Source organism: Gymnoscopelus braueri (assembly GCF_963280865.1).
Source record: "Gymnoscopelus braueri genome assembly, chromosome: 7".
NCBI classification, from domain to species: domain Eukaryota; kingdom Metazoa; phylum Chordata; class Actinopteri; order Myctophiformes; family Myctophidae; genus Gymnoscopelus; species Gymnoscopelus braueri.
In genome coordinates, this window is record NC_137608.1 from 44,245,827 (window position 1) to 44,262,990 (window position 17,164).

The 17,164-nt window shown below is 42.6% G+C and overlaps 1 protein-coding gene across 1 annotated transcript; it reads left to right on the forward strand.

Annotated features, from left to right (window-relative positions):
• The first annotated feature begins 1,804 nt into the window (after positions 1–1,804).
• On the forward strand, positions 1,805–15,449 carry hspb8 (heat shock protein b8). Its single transcript, XM_080434416.1, has 3 exons — positions 1,805–2,581; positions 6,812–6,875; positions 13,349–15,449. The coding sequence occupies exons 1-3, from the start codon at positions 2,110–2,112 to the stop codon at positions 13,530–13,532; spliced, it is 720 nt and encodes a 239-aa protein (XP_080290542.1). The 5' UTR covers positions 1,805–2,109; the 3' UTR covers positions 13,533–15,449.
• Positions 15,450–17,164: the final 1,715 nt, after the last annotated feature.

Consider the following 17,164-nt stretch of genomic DNA (forward strand, 5'->3'; position numbering starts at 1 on the left):
CTAAAAATAGCAGATCTACAAGCTCACAACGCATCGCAATGTGAGCTTGTATTTTTTTTTACATTTTAAAAGGATCCGTGGCTATTAAGCCAAATATGCCTTAATACATTATAATTGTCCTCTATAACTACAATGTAAAATGAAAAACACCTTAAAGACAGGGTGCCGTGATTTCCCCCCCCTAAAACATAATCATCAGGTATTATGGTTATACTAGGAGGAAGATTGTTTTCAAAAAAGTGTACAGAAATTGTTAAAATTATGTTTTATGTGGACACGTCTCCAGTTCATTAAGGGTGCGTTCGAAAATACAGCACTGAGCGCACTGGCCAATACAAACTAATAGGCGAGTGTGCTCCGGTGCGTAATTTTCGAACGCGCCCTAAGTATACCTGGTTCTCACCTTAGCACCTCCTCCACCACCTTAGCACCACCCACCTGTCCTAGTCCCTCCTCCTCCTCATGCCCACACCTGTTGTGTTATGATAATGAGGGGGAGGGTATGTTTTTACTATGTCACTAAAGCGCTGTTTCTCTATTGGCACGTTTGACCCTCAAGGTTTCAGCCTCCGGGTAGAAACTCAAAATAGTCAGGGAAGACATAAAACACCATAAAAACACCACCAGGGGGCTTAATGAAGTTCTATCAACCTCATAGACACATGAAAAACAGAAAAAGTGCAAAACCATGGCACCACCTCTTTAAATATTTTATTTATTTTATAAATAGTTTATCCTTATAAACAGGGGCGGCCATAGCTGAGTGGTTAGTGAGCCCACCTAGGGAGCCAGAGGCCCTGGTTGTCCCAGGTACGATTCCAGGCCACGCCAGCATATGTGTCGATGAAATGAAATTTGTCCCTGAGCAAGACTCTTAACCCCTAATTGCTCACAGGCCCTCATTGGAAACAAGCCCGCAAGGACTTTCATGAACGTCCTGTTAAAAGGAATTATCCTGCCCATCGCAAGTTGATGATGTCATTTGTCCATGTGTGGTCTAGCCTATATGGAATTTATAAAATGCATGTGAAATGAAAAAACAACTTAATACTTCCTAAGGTTAATATATGAGCATCAAATCAATATTTTAAAATATTTTTTTTTGCACATGTATTCCATAAATTCCATAGGGCTGGACCACACATGGACAAATTATGTCATCAACTTGCAACAGGCATTGCCCCTATTGAGTAAAAGATTAACTGTTTCTAAAATAAATAAAATATTTAAGGTTTTAAAATGTTTATTTTAGTTATAGAGGTCAATTATAATGTATTAAGGCATATTTGGCTTATTAGCCAAAGATCCTTTGAACAACACAATGGGGGTCCCTGGCACACATTATTTTCAGTAGGGGGTCTGCAGACTACAACTATAGCCTATATTAATTTGGGGGTCCTTGACTGACTTGATAATGTTTGAGAACCACTGGTTTAAACAACTGGGAATTATGGGAAACAAGCCCAAAAAACGCAACCACCTTATAACACTATACTCAGTGTGTAACTCAGATTTAAGGCTTATAATAAGCGGACATGGCAACATAGGTGGGGGTAAATTACAGATATGGTGGCTAAATTTGGGTATAGGAGGAGGGTCTCTTTGGTCAGCAGTTGCGTCTGTGAGCCTAGTTTGTGGGAGGTGTCGCGCACCGAACAATAGCAGATCTACAAGCCCACGACGCGTCGCGGACGCGACGCCTCGTGGGCTTGCAGATCGGCTATGATTGGTGCGCGACACCATCGTATGACTAAGTATAAATCCAGGCATATCCCTGACCCTCCCAGTACTTTCTGGACACTTGTTGCCGACTCAACGTCTATGAAAACAGCCTCTCCATATAAAAGACAAGCAGCTTGAAGCACGATCATATTCACTTTTAGTTGGAACTTTTGAGAGGACTGCAGGGACTTTTTCAAGCGTAGATAAACACGTGATTTCGTGCGTAATGGTAACGTCCACAACACCTCCAAAGAGATCAACTTTTATATAGTTTTAGTAACCGGCTAAAACCGTTATTTCTACTTACAGCCGCTTATTAAGGACAGATTTGAACAGATCAAGCCCCTATAACTTTTCTGTGACCTTTGGCGCACCGTTTAAAGGACAATGGCCGAGGGAGACTTCTACACCCTGGGGAGCCGACAGAGGATCAATCCCAGGGATCCGTTCGCGGAGTCGCCGTTCAGAGAGGGATCTCCCTTCAGGGACCAGCTCTCGTCTCGGTTCATGGACGATCACGAGTTCGGGCTGCCGGCTTGTTTCCCCGACGACATGGGCATGGACTGGCCGGGCTGGGCTCGACCAGGCCGGCTCAGTACGCGCCTGGGGGGCGCGGGGTCGCCCTTCGGCGGGGGTTTACGCGCGGGGTTCGCGCCCCAGCAGCAGCAGCGATCGTCCACCGGGGGTCCGGGGCCCATGGTGTACACCACCACCCGGTACAGTGAACCCTCCTCCGGATCCCGCAGCTCCACTCCCACCACCACCGGGGGGGAGCCGTGGAAAGTGTGCGTGAACGTCCACAGCTTCACGCCCGAGGAATTAAACGTCAAGACGAGAGACGGTTTTGTAGAAGTTTCAGGTGAGAAAACTAAAGCCTGGAAAAGTAACGAATACCAAAACGCTCGCCCCAAAACACAGTCGCCCCGGGGCAAATTCAGTGACCTCAGAACGGTCGCCACCATGGTATTCCTAAATGTAACATCAGTAATCTATCAATGCCTAAATCTAATCTTATTATTCCTAAACTTAACCTCAGTAAAACTATGCCTAAACCTAACCTTATTCCAAAATGTAAGGTAGTAAACTATGCCTAAATCTAACCTTATTATTCATATATTTAACCTCAGTAAAACTTTGCCTAAACCTAACCTTATTCCAAAATGTAAGGTAGTAAACTATGCCTAAATCTAACCTTATTATTCATATATTTAACCTCAGTAAAACTTTGCCTAAACCTAACCTTATTCCAAAATGTAAGGTAGTAAACTATGCCTAAATCTAACCTTATTATTCATATATTTAACCTCAGTAAAACTATGCCTAAACCTAACCTTATTCCTAAACGTAACCTCAGTAAACTATATGCCTAAACCTAACCTTATTCCTAAACGTAACCTCAGTAAACTATTCTTTGAGACACATATATGGGTATTTCGGGGCATGGCCGAATCCGCCATTCCTTTGCCGGGTCAAACAACACAGCTTTCACCATTGGAATTGCATTGCGGAACGTACACTTTGTTATTTTTATGGGTTTATTTTGTCATAGTGCAACATATGGTGAAGTATTGCAGTGCAGGTAATTACAACAACCACTGATCTTGTGAAAAATGAAAACGCGACGCAATATCCGCATATTCTTTGAGACACACATCCGGGCTTTTGCCGGGTCAAACAAGGAACCACGTGACGTTGATCGCCTTCCCCTATTCGCTCATACTAGGACATGACGTATGTGTAGGCAGAAGAATGCCTAAACCTAACCTTATTCCTAAACGTACCCTCAGTAAAACGGTGCGAAACCCTATCCTTATTCCTAAACTTAACCTCAGTAAAACTATGCCTAACCCTAAACTTATATCTAACCTTATCCTCAGTTAAACAAATACAAGAATGCAAGAACAGCTGGGGGCAAGGGTGTTTTGGGGCGAGGTTTCCGGTTACCAAACTAACACCACCACTGTTGCAACACAACAAACTACAGCCTCCTAGTACTCTTACAGCTAACCCTGTGGTTCTCAAAGTGGGGTCAAGGGACCCTCAGGGTAACTTTCGTGGGTTCCAATTGGACCCTCTGTAAGTCTGAGAGTTATGGGGGTCCTTGAAAATTTTAAGTTTGAGAACCACTGATATACCTTTTTTATCTATTCATTTGAAATCATCCATACACTTCTAGTGATATAAAAGCCACTAGTGCACTGCAGACTTGTGAAGGGGGTTGGCAGGCTGAGCCTCAAACTCAGACACACCTGTTTCAGATTCTTAGAGAACTCATGAGCTACATTTAGATTGAAGGCAAGGCCCGTGACAACAGTCTCTGTTAAAAATAAGACACACAGTGTTGTGCCATTAAAACACTTGGTCAGAATGTTCTGGGCCTCGATCCTCTTTTCCCCTATGGCCCCCAAACCGCTATTCCACTGGCCGCCTGGTGATTTATTATTGAGCTAAAAGTGAATATACTTACTGCACCGTAAAAAAAATGGGTGTTTAAAGGACCTGACAGGAATTGATACTGTAGGCAGTGGTTCTCAAACCTTTCCATGTCAAGGACCTCCAATTTTGATACGTATTTGGTCACTGACCCCTGCCTGAAAATATTTTGTACCAGGTAGGGACCCCATACAAGATTTGTGTTAAATGTTTAACAAATATTCACAATTTGCAAGCTCACAACACAACATGTTGATAGGGTTAAAGTAGGGTTAAAGTGGTTAAACTGATTTTGATGCTATATTAACTAATTTAGCTGGGGGGGGTCCCTTTTAAGAGCTACTTCAAAAGAAAGGCAAATGCCAGGGATACCCAGAGCAGGACAGAAGAGGGCACAGAGGAGAGAAGGCCCACCCAAGCACTGCATGGGGGCTTTTTATAAACACAATGCTGGTATGCCAGTTGGGTCATTCACTCATGTTGCCATGGAGGGCCGGCCTGCCTCACTGACTCCACTTAATTTCTAAAGCTCTAATTCTTATTAGAAGCGCTAAAAAACCTATAACACTCCATCACACAACAGTGTCGCTTGCCGAATAGCCCCATGACTGATCTCCAAGATAACAAGGTGTCGCATGCATCTGTTCTTTTTTGGCAAGTGACAGCACACCCTGGCCTAGCACAATGGAGTATAAGTGTAATACTGTCACTGCCATCTCTATTCCAAGAGCATTTCACTATCTGGACGGTGATGTTGCCGTCATATGGGCGGCATGCTCCTCACAATCTCACGCTAATACGTTTCCGTCGTTTGGGGAACCGCGTTTGACGTCTGAATCGCAGTGATGAAGTTTGTAGGGGTCATACGTTACATATCGTCTCAGTCGGGTGGAAACCTCATAGTATGTCCAAAAGTGTTCACTTTTCAGGATTCAAATTCAAAAGCAGCAGATCTACAAGCTCAAAACGCGTCGCTTCGCGCCGCGTTTCGAGCTTGCGGATCTGCTACTTTTGATGCTTCTGTGTGACACTGTAGTATGTATCAAGTAGGGTGTTAAGAAAACACAAATAGTTAGAATATGGAGATAAGAGGTTCTGCCCGACGGCAACGATATGACTTCACCAGTGAGCCCAGCTCTGCATGCGCTCTCGGCGGGGGGCTTTACATAGTCCAGACCCTGGCTCTAGTCGAGTCCAGCACTTTCGATGGGAGGGGGGGGGGGGTGGGTCAGAGACGTCACACTGGGGGTGAAGGGTAGCAGATAGCCAGGCCTGAAGCCCTGAAGAGGGGGTGGGGGTAGAATCTGGCGTGCTAGCGGCCCTGATATTCAACAGCCCCATGAGCAGCTGCTGGCTGGCTGGCTAACATAAGCCTGCATAAACAACGCTTTGGGGAGATGAGGCCTTTAACTTGGGGGCATTCCAGTTCTAGCTGTTCCACCAAACTATGTGTGTTTCTCTGAGGGAGTTCTGGAAGAGGCCAAACAGGAAGGAATGCAGGTTTCATCATATTCATTTGACTTGTAGTCTGACGGTTGGGCAATCAACCAAAATATATATTGAAAACCGACATTTAGAACCAATAACAGACTTAAAAGCGGCATTATTTAACTTTTTTTAAATGAATAAAATGTAATTATGTCCAATCTGGATGGTAGAGTTTGTTAATACAATATAACTTATATAATTCGGGTTGTATTTTGTCTCCCTGCTCTACTATTGATACATTTAGATCGTGTCAAAGGTCATGTCTCACCTATAAACACAGGATCTGACACGAATTTTGACCTGACGGTCAAGATTCTATTAGATCAATGGTGAAAATGTCAGCAAACCGGGTTCAAATCCGGGGTAGAAGAGGAAAGTTACATAGTGCAGCTTTAATCTTGCTCATGTAGGTTAATAGGATAATCAAGAACGTTTTTTTTTTACAATTGTTTTACATTTCTTATCAACGAATCGACACGAAACATTCTAATATTTTTTTATAATCGACTAAATTGATTTGTCCGATCAACGACTTAACCCTGTATTATACTTTGTTGTACATTGGTGGCATGCGAAAACAGCAAAAATAGCTCATGCGCTAGTGCTATTTTCACTATTTAATAAATAACAATCGTTCGTTAATCATAATCGAGGCAGCCCTACTCCCTGCTTCCACCAAACTGTATGTGTGTTTCTTTGAGGGAGTTCTGGAAGAGGCCAAAAGGGAGGAATGTGGGTTTCATCATATTCATTTCACTTGTAGTCTGACTCAATTATTTCACTTGTAGTCTGACTCACTGGTGTGTCTGTAGAACATTCTTTTATACCGGGGAGGAATCCACCTCTAGTAACTGCCGAAATCAGATTGGCAATGGGAAATTCTATGTCTACCAAATTAAATGTACTTTGATTTCAATATCATCAAAAGATTCTAATTTCCCTGCGTAGCAGAGCAAGGGATAGATTTAATAGAGGATTCTAGTGTCGGCTGTTAGGCCTATCTGGGTGTTTAAAGGGCCCGTATGAGCACCTTTTTTCATTTCCATTGACCTGAGCTATGGCTTTGTAAAATAAAACCATTGTACAGCGTGAGACTGAATCACTTTCTGACATAATGATAGACGACCATACCCACTGAATGTTACACCGTTTTGTTGTGTTTTTACAGGGAAACATGAAGAGAAGCAAGAGGAAGGAGGAATAGTGACAAAGAATTTCACAAAGAAGATACAGTGAGTACTTACTGTCTTATGTTGTAAAGAATAACAGATGCACTTTCTTTCATTTACAGGTCCATCTCACTTTATTTCCACTCCTACCATTAGACAAAGAAATCTCAATCATTTTATCCTTTATATACACAGTAAAATCCAGAGTGAGAGTCTTAAGGGTAAATTCTTTCACTATCATGGTTAGATTATTGCAACATTGCAGGTAGCGAACATCTTGTGGCTTACCTCAACAGCGTGGAAAAGTATTAGGTTTTATATAAGAGAAGAAATAAAGCTAGATTAGATCAAGAAAAAACGAGTTGCAACTGTCACTATGTCAGAGCAGCCCAGCCCAGCGACAGCAGAGGGACAGCTGTTTGCCAGAGACCCACGCTAACGTAATGCAACTCAAACAAACCAATCCGATCCAGCCATCCCCAGTGTCTGCGACTGTAATTGGACGGTGGGAAGACTTCAAACAGCGTTGCTAATCGCTGGTGCAGGCCACCGTCTCGCAGGCGCGTCACACCAGCGACCGTTAATTTCCTGTCGGCTAATTGGTAAGCAGCTGGGCCACGCTAGCCTCGCACACTTCCTATCGCAATCCCCTATAATTGGAAAGCCCTCGGATCGTGCCCGCGTGCTCCAGTTAAGCGAAACCTTAAACGAGAGATTGATAGAACAGAGAGAGAGACAGAGATAGGAGAGAGAGAGAGCTGGGTCTACATAAATAATTGACTTTTATACACAAATAAACGGACTGAATGGAGTACAGTGGAGAGAGAATACACATTCCTTTGCATGGCCAAAACGTATATAGTATATGTCAGACAATCTTACAGTATATGTCCAAAACCATTACTTTTCAGGAAATAGAAAAGAGAAGCTGTGTTATTATCTGTAGTTATATTTATAGGCTACTTGGTTATCATTGATTAAATATCAAATATTTATAAAACACACAGACTTAACCACTTTCAACTTGACAGACTGAACCAATTTCCCTTTTTTGTCCACGGTGAACTCCTTGCTTTGGATTCAACCCTCTAGGCTGGGATCTTTGAGACAAAATTGGCTGTCCTGTTAATGTGGAATCTCTTCTTCTTATGCAAGCTCAGAAACATGTAAATTAGTAACCGGTGATGGTACAGAGCGTGTCAGAGGTGAGGGTGAAGGTACAACTACGAGGTGACACCAGACAGAACGGTGACAGAATGTGCTTTATCTGTATTCCCTCCTGTGTGTGTGTTTTGTCATTCAGCGCTCGTGGGCGCATTGTTGTTTGTCACTCTGTCCCTGTCCCAGAGAGACCCATAATAACACTGGACTCCATCTGTCTACTCTCTCTCTCTCTCTGTGTGTGTGTGTGTGTGTGTGTGTGTGTGTGTGTGTGTGTGTGCGCGTGTGTGTGTGTGTGTGTGTGTGTGTGTGTGTGTGTGTGTGTGTGTGTGTGTGTGTGTGTGTGTGTGTGTGTGTGTGTGTGTGTGTGTGTGTGTGTGTGTGTGTGTGTGTGTGTGTGTGTGTGTGTGTGTGTGTGTGTGTGTGTGTGTGCATATATACATAAAACATGCACTGGATAGGTTGAAGGACTAGTGATCCACACAGACCATCCATTGACCCCTTGGTGGCTTCTCACGCACGCACACACACACACACACACACACACACACACACACACACACACACACACACACACACACACACACACACACACACACACACACACACACACACACACACACACACACACAGTTATACACACAACAACTTTCTCTCTTTTCTAACTGTACCCCCAAAGCAGTTTTTGAGCATCCCCGTGTGGTTGGAGGTGGGGGGGTTATTGGATAGTTTTTTGGCAGCCTTACAAAATCAATGTTTGAGATAAAATGAGTGCTGGTCAGAGATAAACAAACTCTCCACGCGCTGGACAGATAAGGGTTCTGCTTCAGCCCCACATTATAGACCACCTGACTGATTTGACTTTGTCAGAAAGAGCCAACTTTCTGCTGCAGTTTTGGCTCCTTAGATGAACCCTAGCGTCCCTATTCTGGGGTGAACACTGGGGCGAAAGTTTTTGTTTGTTTGTTTTTCTTTAACTTTTATTTGCCCAGGTTAGGTATGCTAAATACGAGGGGAACTGCTTAGTACACTGTGGGCCACTGAGCAGCTCCACTGGAGCGGTTGAGGGTTCAGTGCCCTTGCTCTAGGGCACTTCAGCGGTGTGGAGGGAGGGGTGCCTGTTCAGGGGATCGAACTGGGACCCTTTTGGTTGCAAGCACGCTCCTCTAACCTTTAGGCCACTGCTGCCTGATCTACAAGCTCACAACACGTCGTAACGCGACGTTGTTGTGAGCTTGTAGATTGGCTATTTTGGCAGAAGTACATACAGTATATAGCCTTGGGGGGACCACCCTGTTTAAATGTTTACAAACAGAAGGGAGGCAGAGGTATTGGACGTAATGCACTATGCAGGCAACGTGTGCGTGTGTGCATGCGTGCGTGCATACTTTTATTTGAAATGCCAGTTCGAAACAATGCCTCTCTTGGTGGTTCTTTACTTTGAATCAAATTATATTACACAATTGAGTACAATTGAGCTCCAAAAAGCTTTTAAGCAATGTAGAATTGATTTTGTCAATGGAAATAATTCACTAGACCAGGGGTCTTCAACGTTTTCAGGCCAAGGACCCCCTAGCTGAGAGAGAGATGAAGCAGGGACTCTTGTATAAAATTGTGTTTCAGATTATCCTTTTTTTTGTTTACTTGGTCTGATCTTTTTTCCCCTCTAGTCTACACCCATACCTCTTTGCCAAAAATAGCCGATCTACAAGCTCACAACGCCTCGCAGTGCGAGGCGTTGTGAGCTTGTAGATCTGCTATTTTTGGCTAAAGTTCTCCTCAGAAAAGGGATGCTAGGGTTCAAGTGGCTAATGTAAAGAAATCATCATCATATCACACAAAGATTTGGCGGACCCCCTGTTGAAGACCCCCTGCACTAGACTAACACCATTTGTGACACCCGACCCTAGTGTGATAGATAGCTCAGATGGTCTATCTTACATACATAACCAAATCCTCAGTGCTAATTTAGCATAATACCAGATCCATACAGTAGTTTCCATTCACAGCTATATACTGTACAGGCCAGGGTCGCCAGTCCTCTCGCCCGCCTTTTCTTTCAGGGTGTGCTCCCTCTTTGTCTTCCCAGACGTACCCACAAGCAGTGATGTAAAGAAACTTAAGTACATTTACTCAAGTACTGCACTTCAGTACAATTCTGGAGGTTCTTTTACTTTACTGGAGTATTTCCAATTGTCTATACTTTTACTTCTACTGCACTACATCCCAGAGGCAAATATTGTACTTTTACTCCACTACAGTCATTACATTTTTTTTGTTACTAGTTACTTTGCTGATATAAATTATTATAAAATATGCATTAACCACTTTAGCCCTATTTCATACCTAGGCTATTTGAAAATAGCCGATCTACAGGCTCATGCGACGCATTGTGAGCTTGTAGATCTGCTATTTTCAAACATTTTAGTACTTTTACTTTTGGTACTTTAGGTACATTTTGATACCAATACCTTTGTACTTTTACTCAAGTAAATTTTGAATTCCTGACTTTTACTCGTAACAGAGTACTTCTACATTAGAGTATTGATACTTTTACTTAAGTAAAACATTTGAGTACTTTTTCCACCACTGCCCACAAGGCAGTGGGGCAGTGGTTGGTCAGGTGCCAGCCAGGGCATGTCCACCATCACGTGGGCCTACATATCAGACCTCTGGGGACCACCACAGCTCTGAGGTGTCTAGTTTGCACAGAGCTGTTAAGTAGCTGGCAGGCAGCATAGCAGGCAGTATGGGTAGCTTTGTTACATGAAATAGCATTAATATATAAAGGACCACTTCACCCATTTTCAACCTATTCCTCATATAATTGGTCCTCGCTAATGCTCACATGGCGCCATTTTTGTCTACTCTGTGTCTCAGAGGAGGGCTGTGGACAGTTCACAAAACCCGCCTACCAGTGACATCGTCGATGGGGAATCCAAAGCTAATAGAAACTGCAGTCTTTCTATTCCTGGAAAGTTGGCATGCTATAATGGATGCCATTGTTATTGCGTTAATAGAAATCTAAATAGAAAAATTGAAGTCATGTTTAAAAAAAAGAAAAAAACCTGCCTAACGATGATGTCACTGGTAGGCGGGTTTCTGAAGTGTCCACAGCCTTCCTATGAGACACAGACTGCGTAGAACATTTGACCATTTTATCATGAGCATTAGTGATGACCAATTTTTACACTCTCAGTTAAATTAACAGTCTGTTTAAACTCGGGACTGTGCATTGGCGTGTGTGTGCTGTATCAGTGTCTTTAAACCTCGCCATGTGTCTGCTCTAATGAGCCGAGGAGGATGAGGGACTCTCTCTCTCTCTCTCTCTCTCTCTCTCTCTCTCTCTCTCTCTCTCTGTCAACCATCTGACATGTAATTGTCAGTGGGGTGGTAGGACAGTGAAAGGTCCACTCTAATTAAATGGAGGGTAAAGTGGACTCCCAGCCAGGCTGACATGCAGACTGCTGTTTGTGTCTGCACCCAGAGACACTTGGCAGCATGGATGGAAACTCCAGCAGCGCCCGTATTTGGCCATGTTGTCTGACAAAGACCAGAGTTGGATCTGGTCTGCGCTACAAACTCCTGAGCATTCATTTAACCCTGAGAGTGTTGCAAACGGAACCATTCCATTTGTACCAAACTCTTAAAGAGAGAGAGAGAGAGAGTGCGTGTTTTGATTAGCCAAAGTGTAAAGTAATGGCTTAAGTATGTTTTGTATGTATGGCTAATATATGTTTTGTAAAAATAATCTAAATCTGCAAAGTAAGTAAGCAAGTGGAGCAAAAAGGAATTGTGTACACAATATCCTGAGATGTAGTGGAGTAGAAGTATCAAAGTATCAAAAAAACTCAAGTTAAGTAAAAGTACCTAAAAATTGTACTCAAGGTACACTAAGTAAATGTACTTGTGTGTCACTCACTCACACACACATGCTCTTCGCTCATGGAGTGGTGTAATTAAATTAAAGTGAGTAATGTGAGTGTGAATGTGAGTCATCACTTTAAACAATAACAAGGCTCCCTCTGTGCCAATAGATCTACAAGCTCACAACATTGTGAGCTTGTAGATCAGTTTTGGACATACACGGTTTCTGTCTGACCGCTACGATATGACACATAATGCCTATATCAATGCTGTTGGGCAGCTCACTGGCAGGTGATAACACAGAAATGTGTGAGGGGAGGCATTCATTGGCGACTAAAGGACTAAATTGGGGAGAAAAAGGGGTAGAAAGCAACAACAAAAAAAGGCTGATGAAAGCAAACATATGTTCAGTATTATTCATATATTATCATCATACCTTTGCTATACTTTATTTGTCATTATGGGGGGGAAAGCAACATTGTAGGTGGTATAACTCGCTTCGCTTGTATTGAAATATTGATGTTAGGCAATTATTCTCCAGCTGTACAGTATAGTGTATTGGTTTGAAACTAGACCTTTCATTTAGCTATTTGCAGCACAGCTTCATCTGGTGTCGATCGATACTGAGCTCACTGCTGGTTGCCAATTATACCAATCCACTCACAACACATTCATTTCACATACACGAAACGTGTCAGAGATGGAGGAGTACAGGAATAAAATACATCTGATTGGAAATTAGCTGTTGTGTCTGTCTGTTAGATGATAGTTTACACTCTGCAGGTGTTAAACCTTTGCCCACAAAATGATCTCAGTGTTTGCAAGCAGACTATGTTTCTCCAACCTTGCGACTGAAAGCACACCTGCTCTTTACCATGGAATAATATGGAAATACAAGGTTTCTGCCTGACAGCGACAATGTTTTTTTCTGAAAACCTGGGAAAACGGTTTACAATTCATCTCCTGGCTGTGAGATGTCTTTGTTTAGAATGGCTGCGAGCCAAGGAACAGTCTTAAATCCCGAGGTACAGTATACTGTATATGCTGGTAAAATCCCCTTCTTCTGACTGAAAGGCTGGTTATTGGCATTGACAAGGTGTCAATCGAATCCCCTGGCATTTAATATTTATACTGCAGCTCTAATACGAGAGAGAAAAAAGGCCAGCGTTTTTCTTGACCTTAAACAGGCAGCCTCTGCTATTTCTCTAGGCAGTTCGGCTGCAGTTTGTCATCTATCTACACCTCTCTCTCTCTCTCTCTCTCTCTCTCTCTCTCTCTCTCTCTCTCTCTCTCTCTCTCTCTCTCCTACATGTACACAAATGCCACCCCCACCTATATGGTTTGTCAGCCAACCAATAAAAATTGTTCGCCGCCCGCCCCTGGCCCTGTCTCTAAATGTTTACGTAAACCAGATGCCAGTTCTTTAAGGCGCTATACTTGTTTATATATATATATCTCACTTATCGTTCTCACCCACCTGTTTCTCCCGTCGTCGTTCCCCTCCGCAGGATTCCGACAGACGTGGATCCCCTGACGGTCTTCGCCTCGCTGTCTCCTGAGGGGGTGCTCATCATCGAGGCGCGGCAGACCCCGCCTTATTACCTCTTCAGCAACGAGGCGGGGCAGCCCCAGGGAGGGGAGATGCTGGAGGCGGAGTCACCCCCCAAGCAACAGGAGCCGGCCATGGTCTAGCTAGCTAGCCGTCGCCCGTCGCACCCCAGAGAGGAAGGGAAAGATAACCCGGTGGGAGCCTGCGGTTCAAGCGACCCCCCCCCCCCCTCCCCCCCGCCAGACCTCCACCCCCTCGAGCACGGTGGAGCATCCGACACAGTCAAGGACAGGGGATGAAACCTGTGACCTTTAGCTTCACGTTGTTCATAGCAGTGGTTCTCAAAATGTTTCATGTCAAGCAAGGACCCCCGAATGAATATTGTATTTGGCCGCGGACCCCCATCTGAAGATATTTTGTGCCAGTTGAGCCCCCTTGAAAGATTTGTGCTGTTAAAATGTTTAATTTTTTTTATTCATGAGTTTTTTGAAAATAGCAGATCTACCAGCTTGTAGATCGGCTGTTTTCCAATAGCTGATGTACATAGGGTTAAACTGATTTTGATTCTATATCAACTAAGTTTGCTTGGGGACCCCCTGGAACCCCCTCAAAGGACCCCTGGGGGTCCCCGGACGGCACTTTGAGAACCACTGGTTTAGAGATAACGTATTTGCAAGGGTAAAGATATATGATGTAGTAATTTAAAATGCGATTTTTACATGAATGTTGTATAGCGTACCGTAGGTGTCATTTGAAGCCTTGTTAACATCGTGATAGTCCACATAAATATTCTCAATGTATCATTGATTGTAGAACATGTGCTATTTTAAAGCCGTGTAAAATTCATATTTACATACATTTACATTCTTTACAGGAGCACATCCTAATGCCCAGTTACCTCCGTAACTCTAATATTTTGATTTAAGTCTATATTTGATATTTATTATATCGTCTCTGTCGGGTGGAAACCTCATATGTCCAAAGCTGTTACTTTTCAGGATTAAAATCCAAAAGTAGTAAAAGTAGCAGATCTACAAGCTCAAAACACATTGCTACGTGCCACTTTTGATGCTTTTGTGTGACACTGTAGTATAATCAAGTAGGGCTTTAATTTACAAAAAAACACAAAAAGTTTAAATATAGAGATTTTTTGCCGGACAGAGACGATAATTTAAATGCATGGCAACAGTTGGTCAACTTCTGATATTTACATACTGGTCAAATAAACAACAATGTCAGTTTATTTTTTCATATAATTATATGGAAATTACTTAAAATGAGAAGTTTTGAAAAGGGGACCCTGCAGGTAGCAGAGTGGAACTGCACAGTGATGACATCACCAATGGAGTGAGGTGGTACAATATTGGCCCATATAAATGAACATTGTAAATGTCTAGCATTCAAAACCAGATACATTTGCAATGTTCTGGAAGCAGTCTGTGCTGTAAAAGGTTACATATAATGTATAATGATGATATAAGTATCCTTGTATTTGTTTATAGGGAGTTGTGGTGAATTTATCAGGCTGGACTTCCTCTCCTGACATCGCAAAACTGCTCAATGTTGGTTAGCTGTTCAAACACCATTTCCCCAACATTCATAAAACATATTTATTGTTTATGGGAATGCCACATTATAACATAAGTGTTATTTCTCCACATCATTTGAAAATCCAGCTTTTAAAATGATGTGTTGCCCTGCCTTTGAGATCATGAATGTCATTTAAATTGACAACAAGCAATGAAAGTCACCCTTTTATGAGATGGAGACTTGTGTGCAGAGATACTGTATGTAAATATTCTTACCAATTCATGCCAATCCAGAATTCAGAACATAATTTCAGCATCATACTGTAGGTTTTACAAAATTGTTATTTACATGTTTTGTTTTGTATTTGTGCGTGCAATGAGAAGTGAATGTGTGTGCGTTTGCGTGGGTGCGTGCGTGTGTGGTTTTGATGGAGAATGTGTTTTATTTTTTTGGCCAGACGTTTTGCCTCCTGCCCACTTTTGTGAAAATGTCTTTGTATTGGTTGATGCAATAAAAATCTCTTGCCATTATCTCTGGTGTGGATTCACAGCTGTGCCTTTTGGCTCCAAACCATGCTACCTACAGGCCTGAGTCCAAGCGTCCAGGGTGTGCCTGTTATATTGTGATTGGATGGCAGGTTTGCAAATGGTTTAATGCCGGGTGAGACTGCTATGCCTGGCAGCATGGAGTACAAACACTGGCAGGTGTTATACAATAACTGGCACAGATTCACAGCATGGAATGTGAATGATGCTAAAAAGTGTAATTTCTTTAACCACTTCCACCCTGGCAGGGTTTCTGCTGGTCTACAAATAAGGCCTTCAAAGGTCTTAAAAAAATGCCACAGACGGGGAACATAAGATTTACGGGAGATTTGGGATTTAGCTACTGAATGGACGGCGTTTAGTGTTAAGCAGACTGGAATGAGCGGAAACATATGAGGTTTTGTGTCTGAACACTATAATGAAGCACCAGTTATACAGTGCAAAAGAAGGACTATTTGGAGAAATATTCCATGCAATGTTCCCTGACTGAAATCGACCCTTAAATCTGAGTAATTGCTGTGTGCTTTTTTTAATTTAATTATATTTCTTTTTGTTGTAAATTGGTCTTAAATGTAATTCTGAGTGACATTAAAAAGTCTTAAAATGTTTTATCTTAACTAAACATGAAGAACCCCTGCCTTGTTGCATCCCTATTTTGGGCATGTCATTATAGGTGAAAGATTTTCCATAATTCTCAAAAATAGCCGATCTACAAGCTCTACAACTGTTGTGAGCTTGTATCTACGGCCCTAATACTCTGTCATATGTATCGGCTATTATTAAGTGCCGTGGTTACATTACAGAACAATACATGCTGTACATTACAGGCATCATTGTCTGCAGTGTAGCCATATCTACATAAACGATTATGTATTGACTGGTATGAGACATGTGGTGCCATAGCAACAGCACAATGACACTTGTGCCAGTTTTCCTCTGGGGCGACTTGCTCATGTGGAACTCACTGTGTAAATGTACGACACAATATGGAGCAAAGAATCAACATTCATGTCACAGCCACTTTAGCTGAACCAGCACAATAATTAATCAGATTATCAAATGTTATGCTCCCACATTTCTCAATGTATGTGTGTGCCTGTATGAATCTGTGTGAAACCCCCACGGACGTATATTGTCTCTGTCGGGTGGAAACCTCATATGTCCAGAACTGTTACTTTTCAGGATTCAAAAGTAGCAAAAGTAGCAGATCTACAAGCTCGAAACGCGTCGCTTCGCGCCGCGTTTCGAGCTTGTAGATCTGCTACTTTTGATGCTTTTGTGACGCTGTAGTATGATCAAGTAGGGCGTTCATTTAAGAAAAAAAACAAAAACAACAGCGATATTATACTCCCACTTTTCTCAATGTATGTGTGCCTGTATGAATCTGTGTGAAGACCCAGTAACCCACGGACATACTGTAATGGCTGTAACAAATGGCTCTTTTTGACCACGAAGGGTAACCCAGAACCTTCCACAACCTGGAATCGTGATGTTCCATGATATTGTTTTGTTTAGGCTTTGTTTAATTTCCGTTTCCATTATAAACAGAACCACCCCTCAATGGGACGGTACATCATTAAACAAAACATGGAAAAAGCTCAAATAGCCTATCTACAAGGACACACTGTGAGCTTGTAGATCTGCTATTTTTTCTATTTTAGAAACCTTTTTGATAGTATAATTTCTGAGTTCTAGGCTAG

What these genes read in the sequence shown, in the direction of transcription:
- hspb8 (XM_080434416.1), top strand. Translation starts at nt 2,110, where the DNA reads ATGGCCGAGGGAGACTTCTACACCCTGGGGAGCCGACAGAGGATCAAT. An exon ending in CGGTTTTGTAGAAGTTTCAG is followed by an intron (nt 2,582 to 6,811) that starts GTGAGAAAACTA and finishes GTGTTTTTACAG; the next exon opens with GGAAACATGAAGAGAAGCAA. An exon ending in AATTTCACAAAGAAGATACA is followed by an intron (nt 6,876 to 13,348) that starts GTGAGTACTTAC and finishes TCCCCTCCGCAG; the next exon opens with GATTCCGACAGACGTGGATC.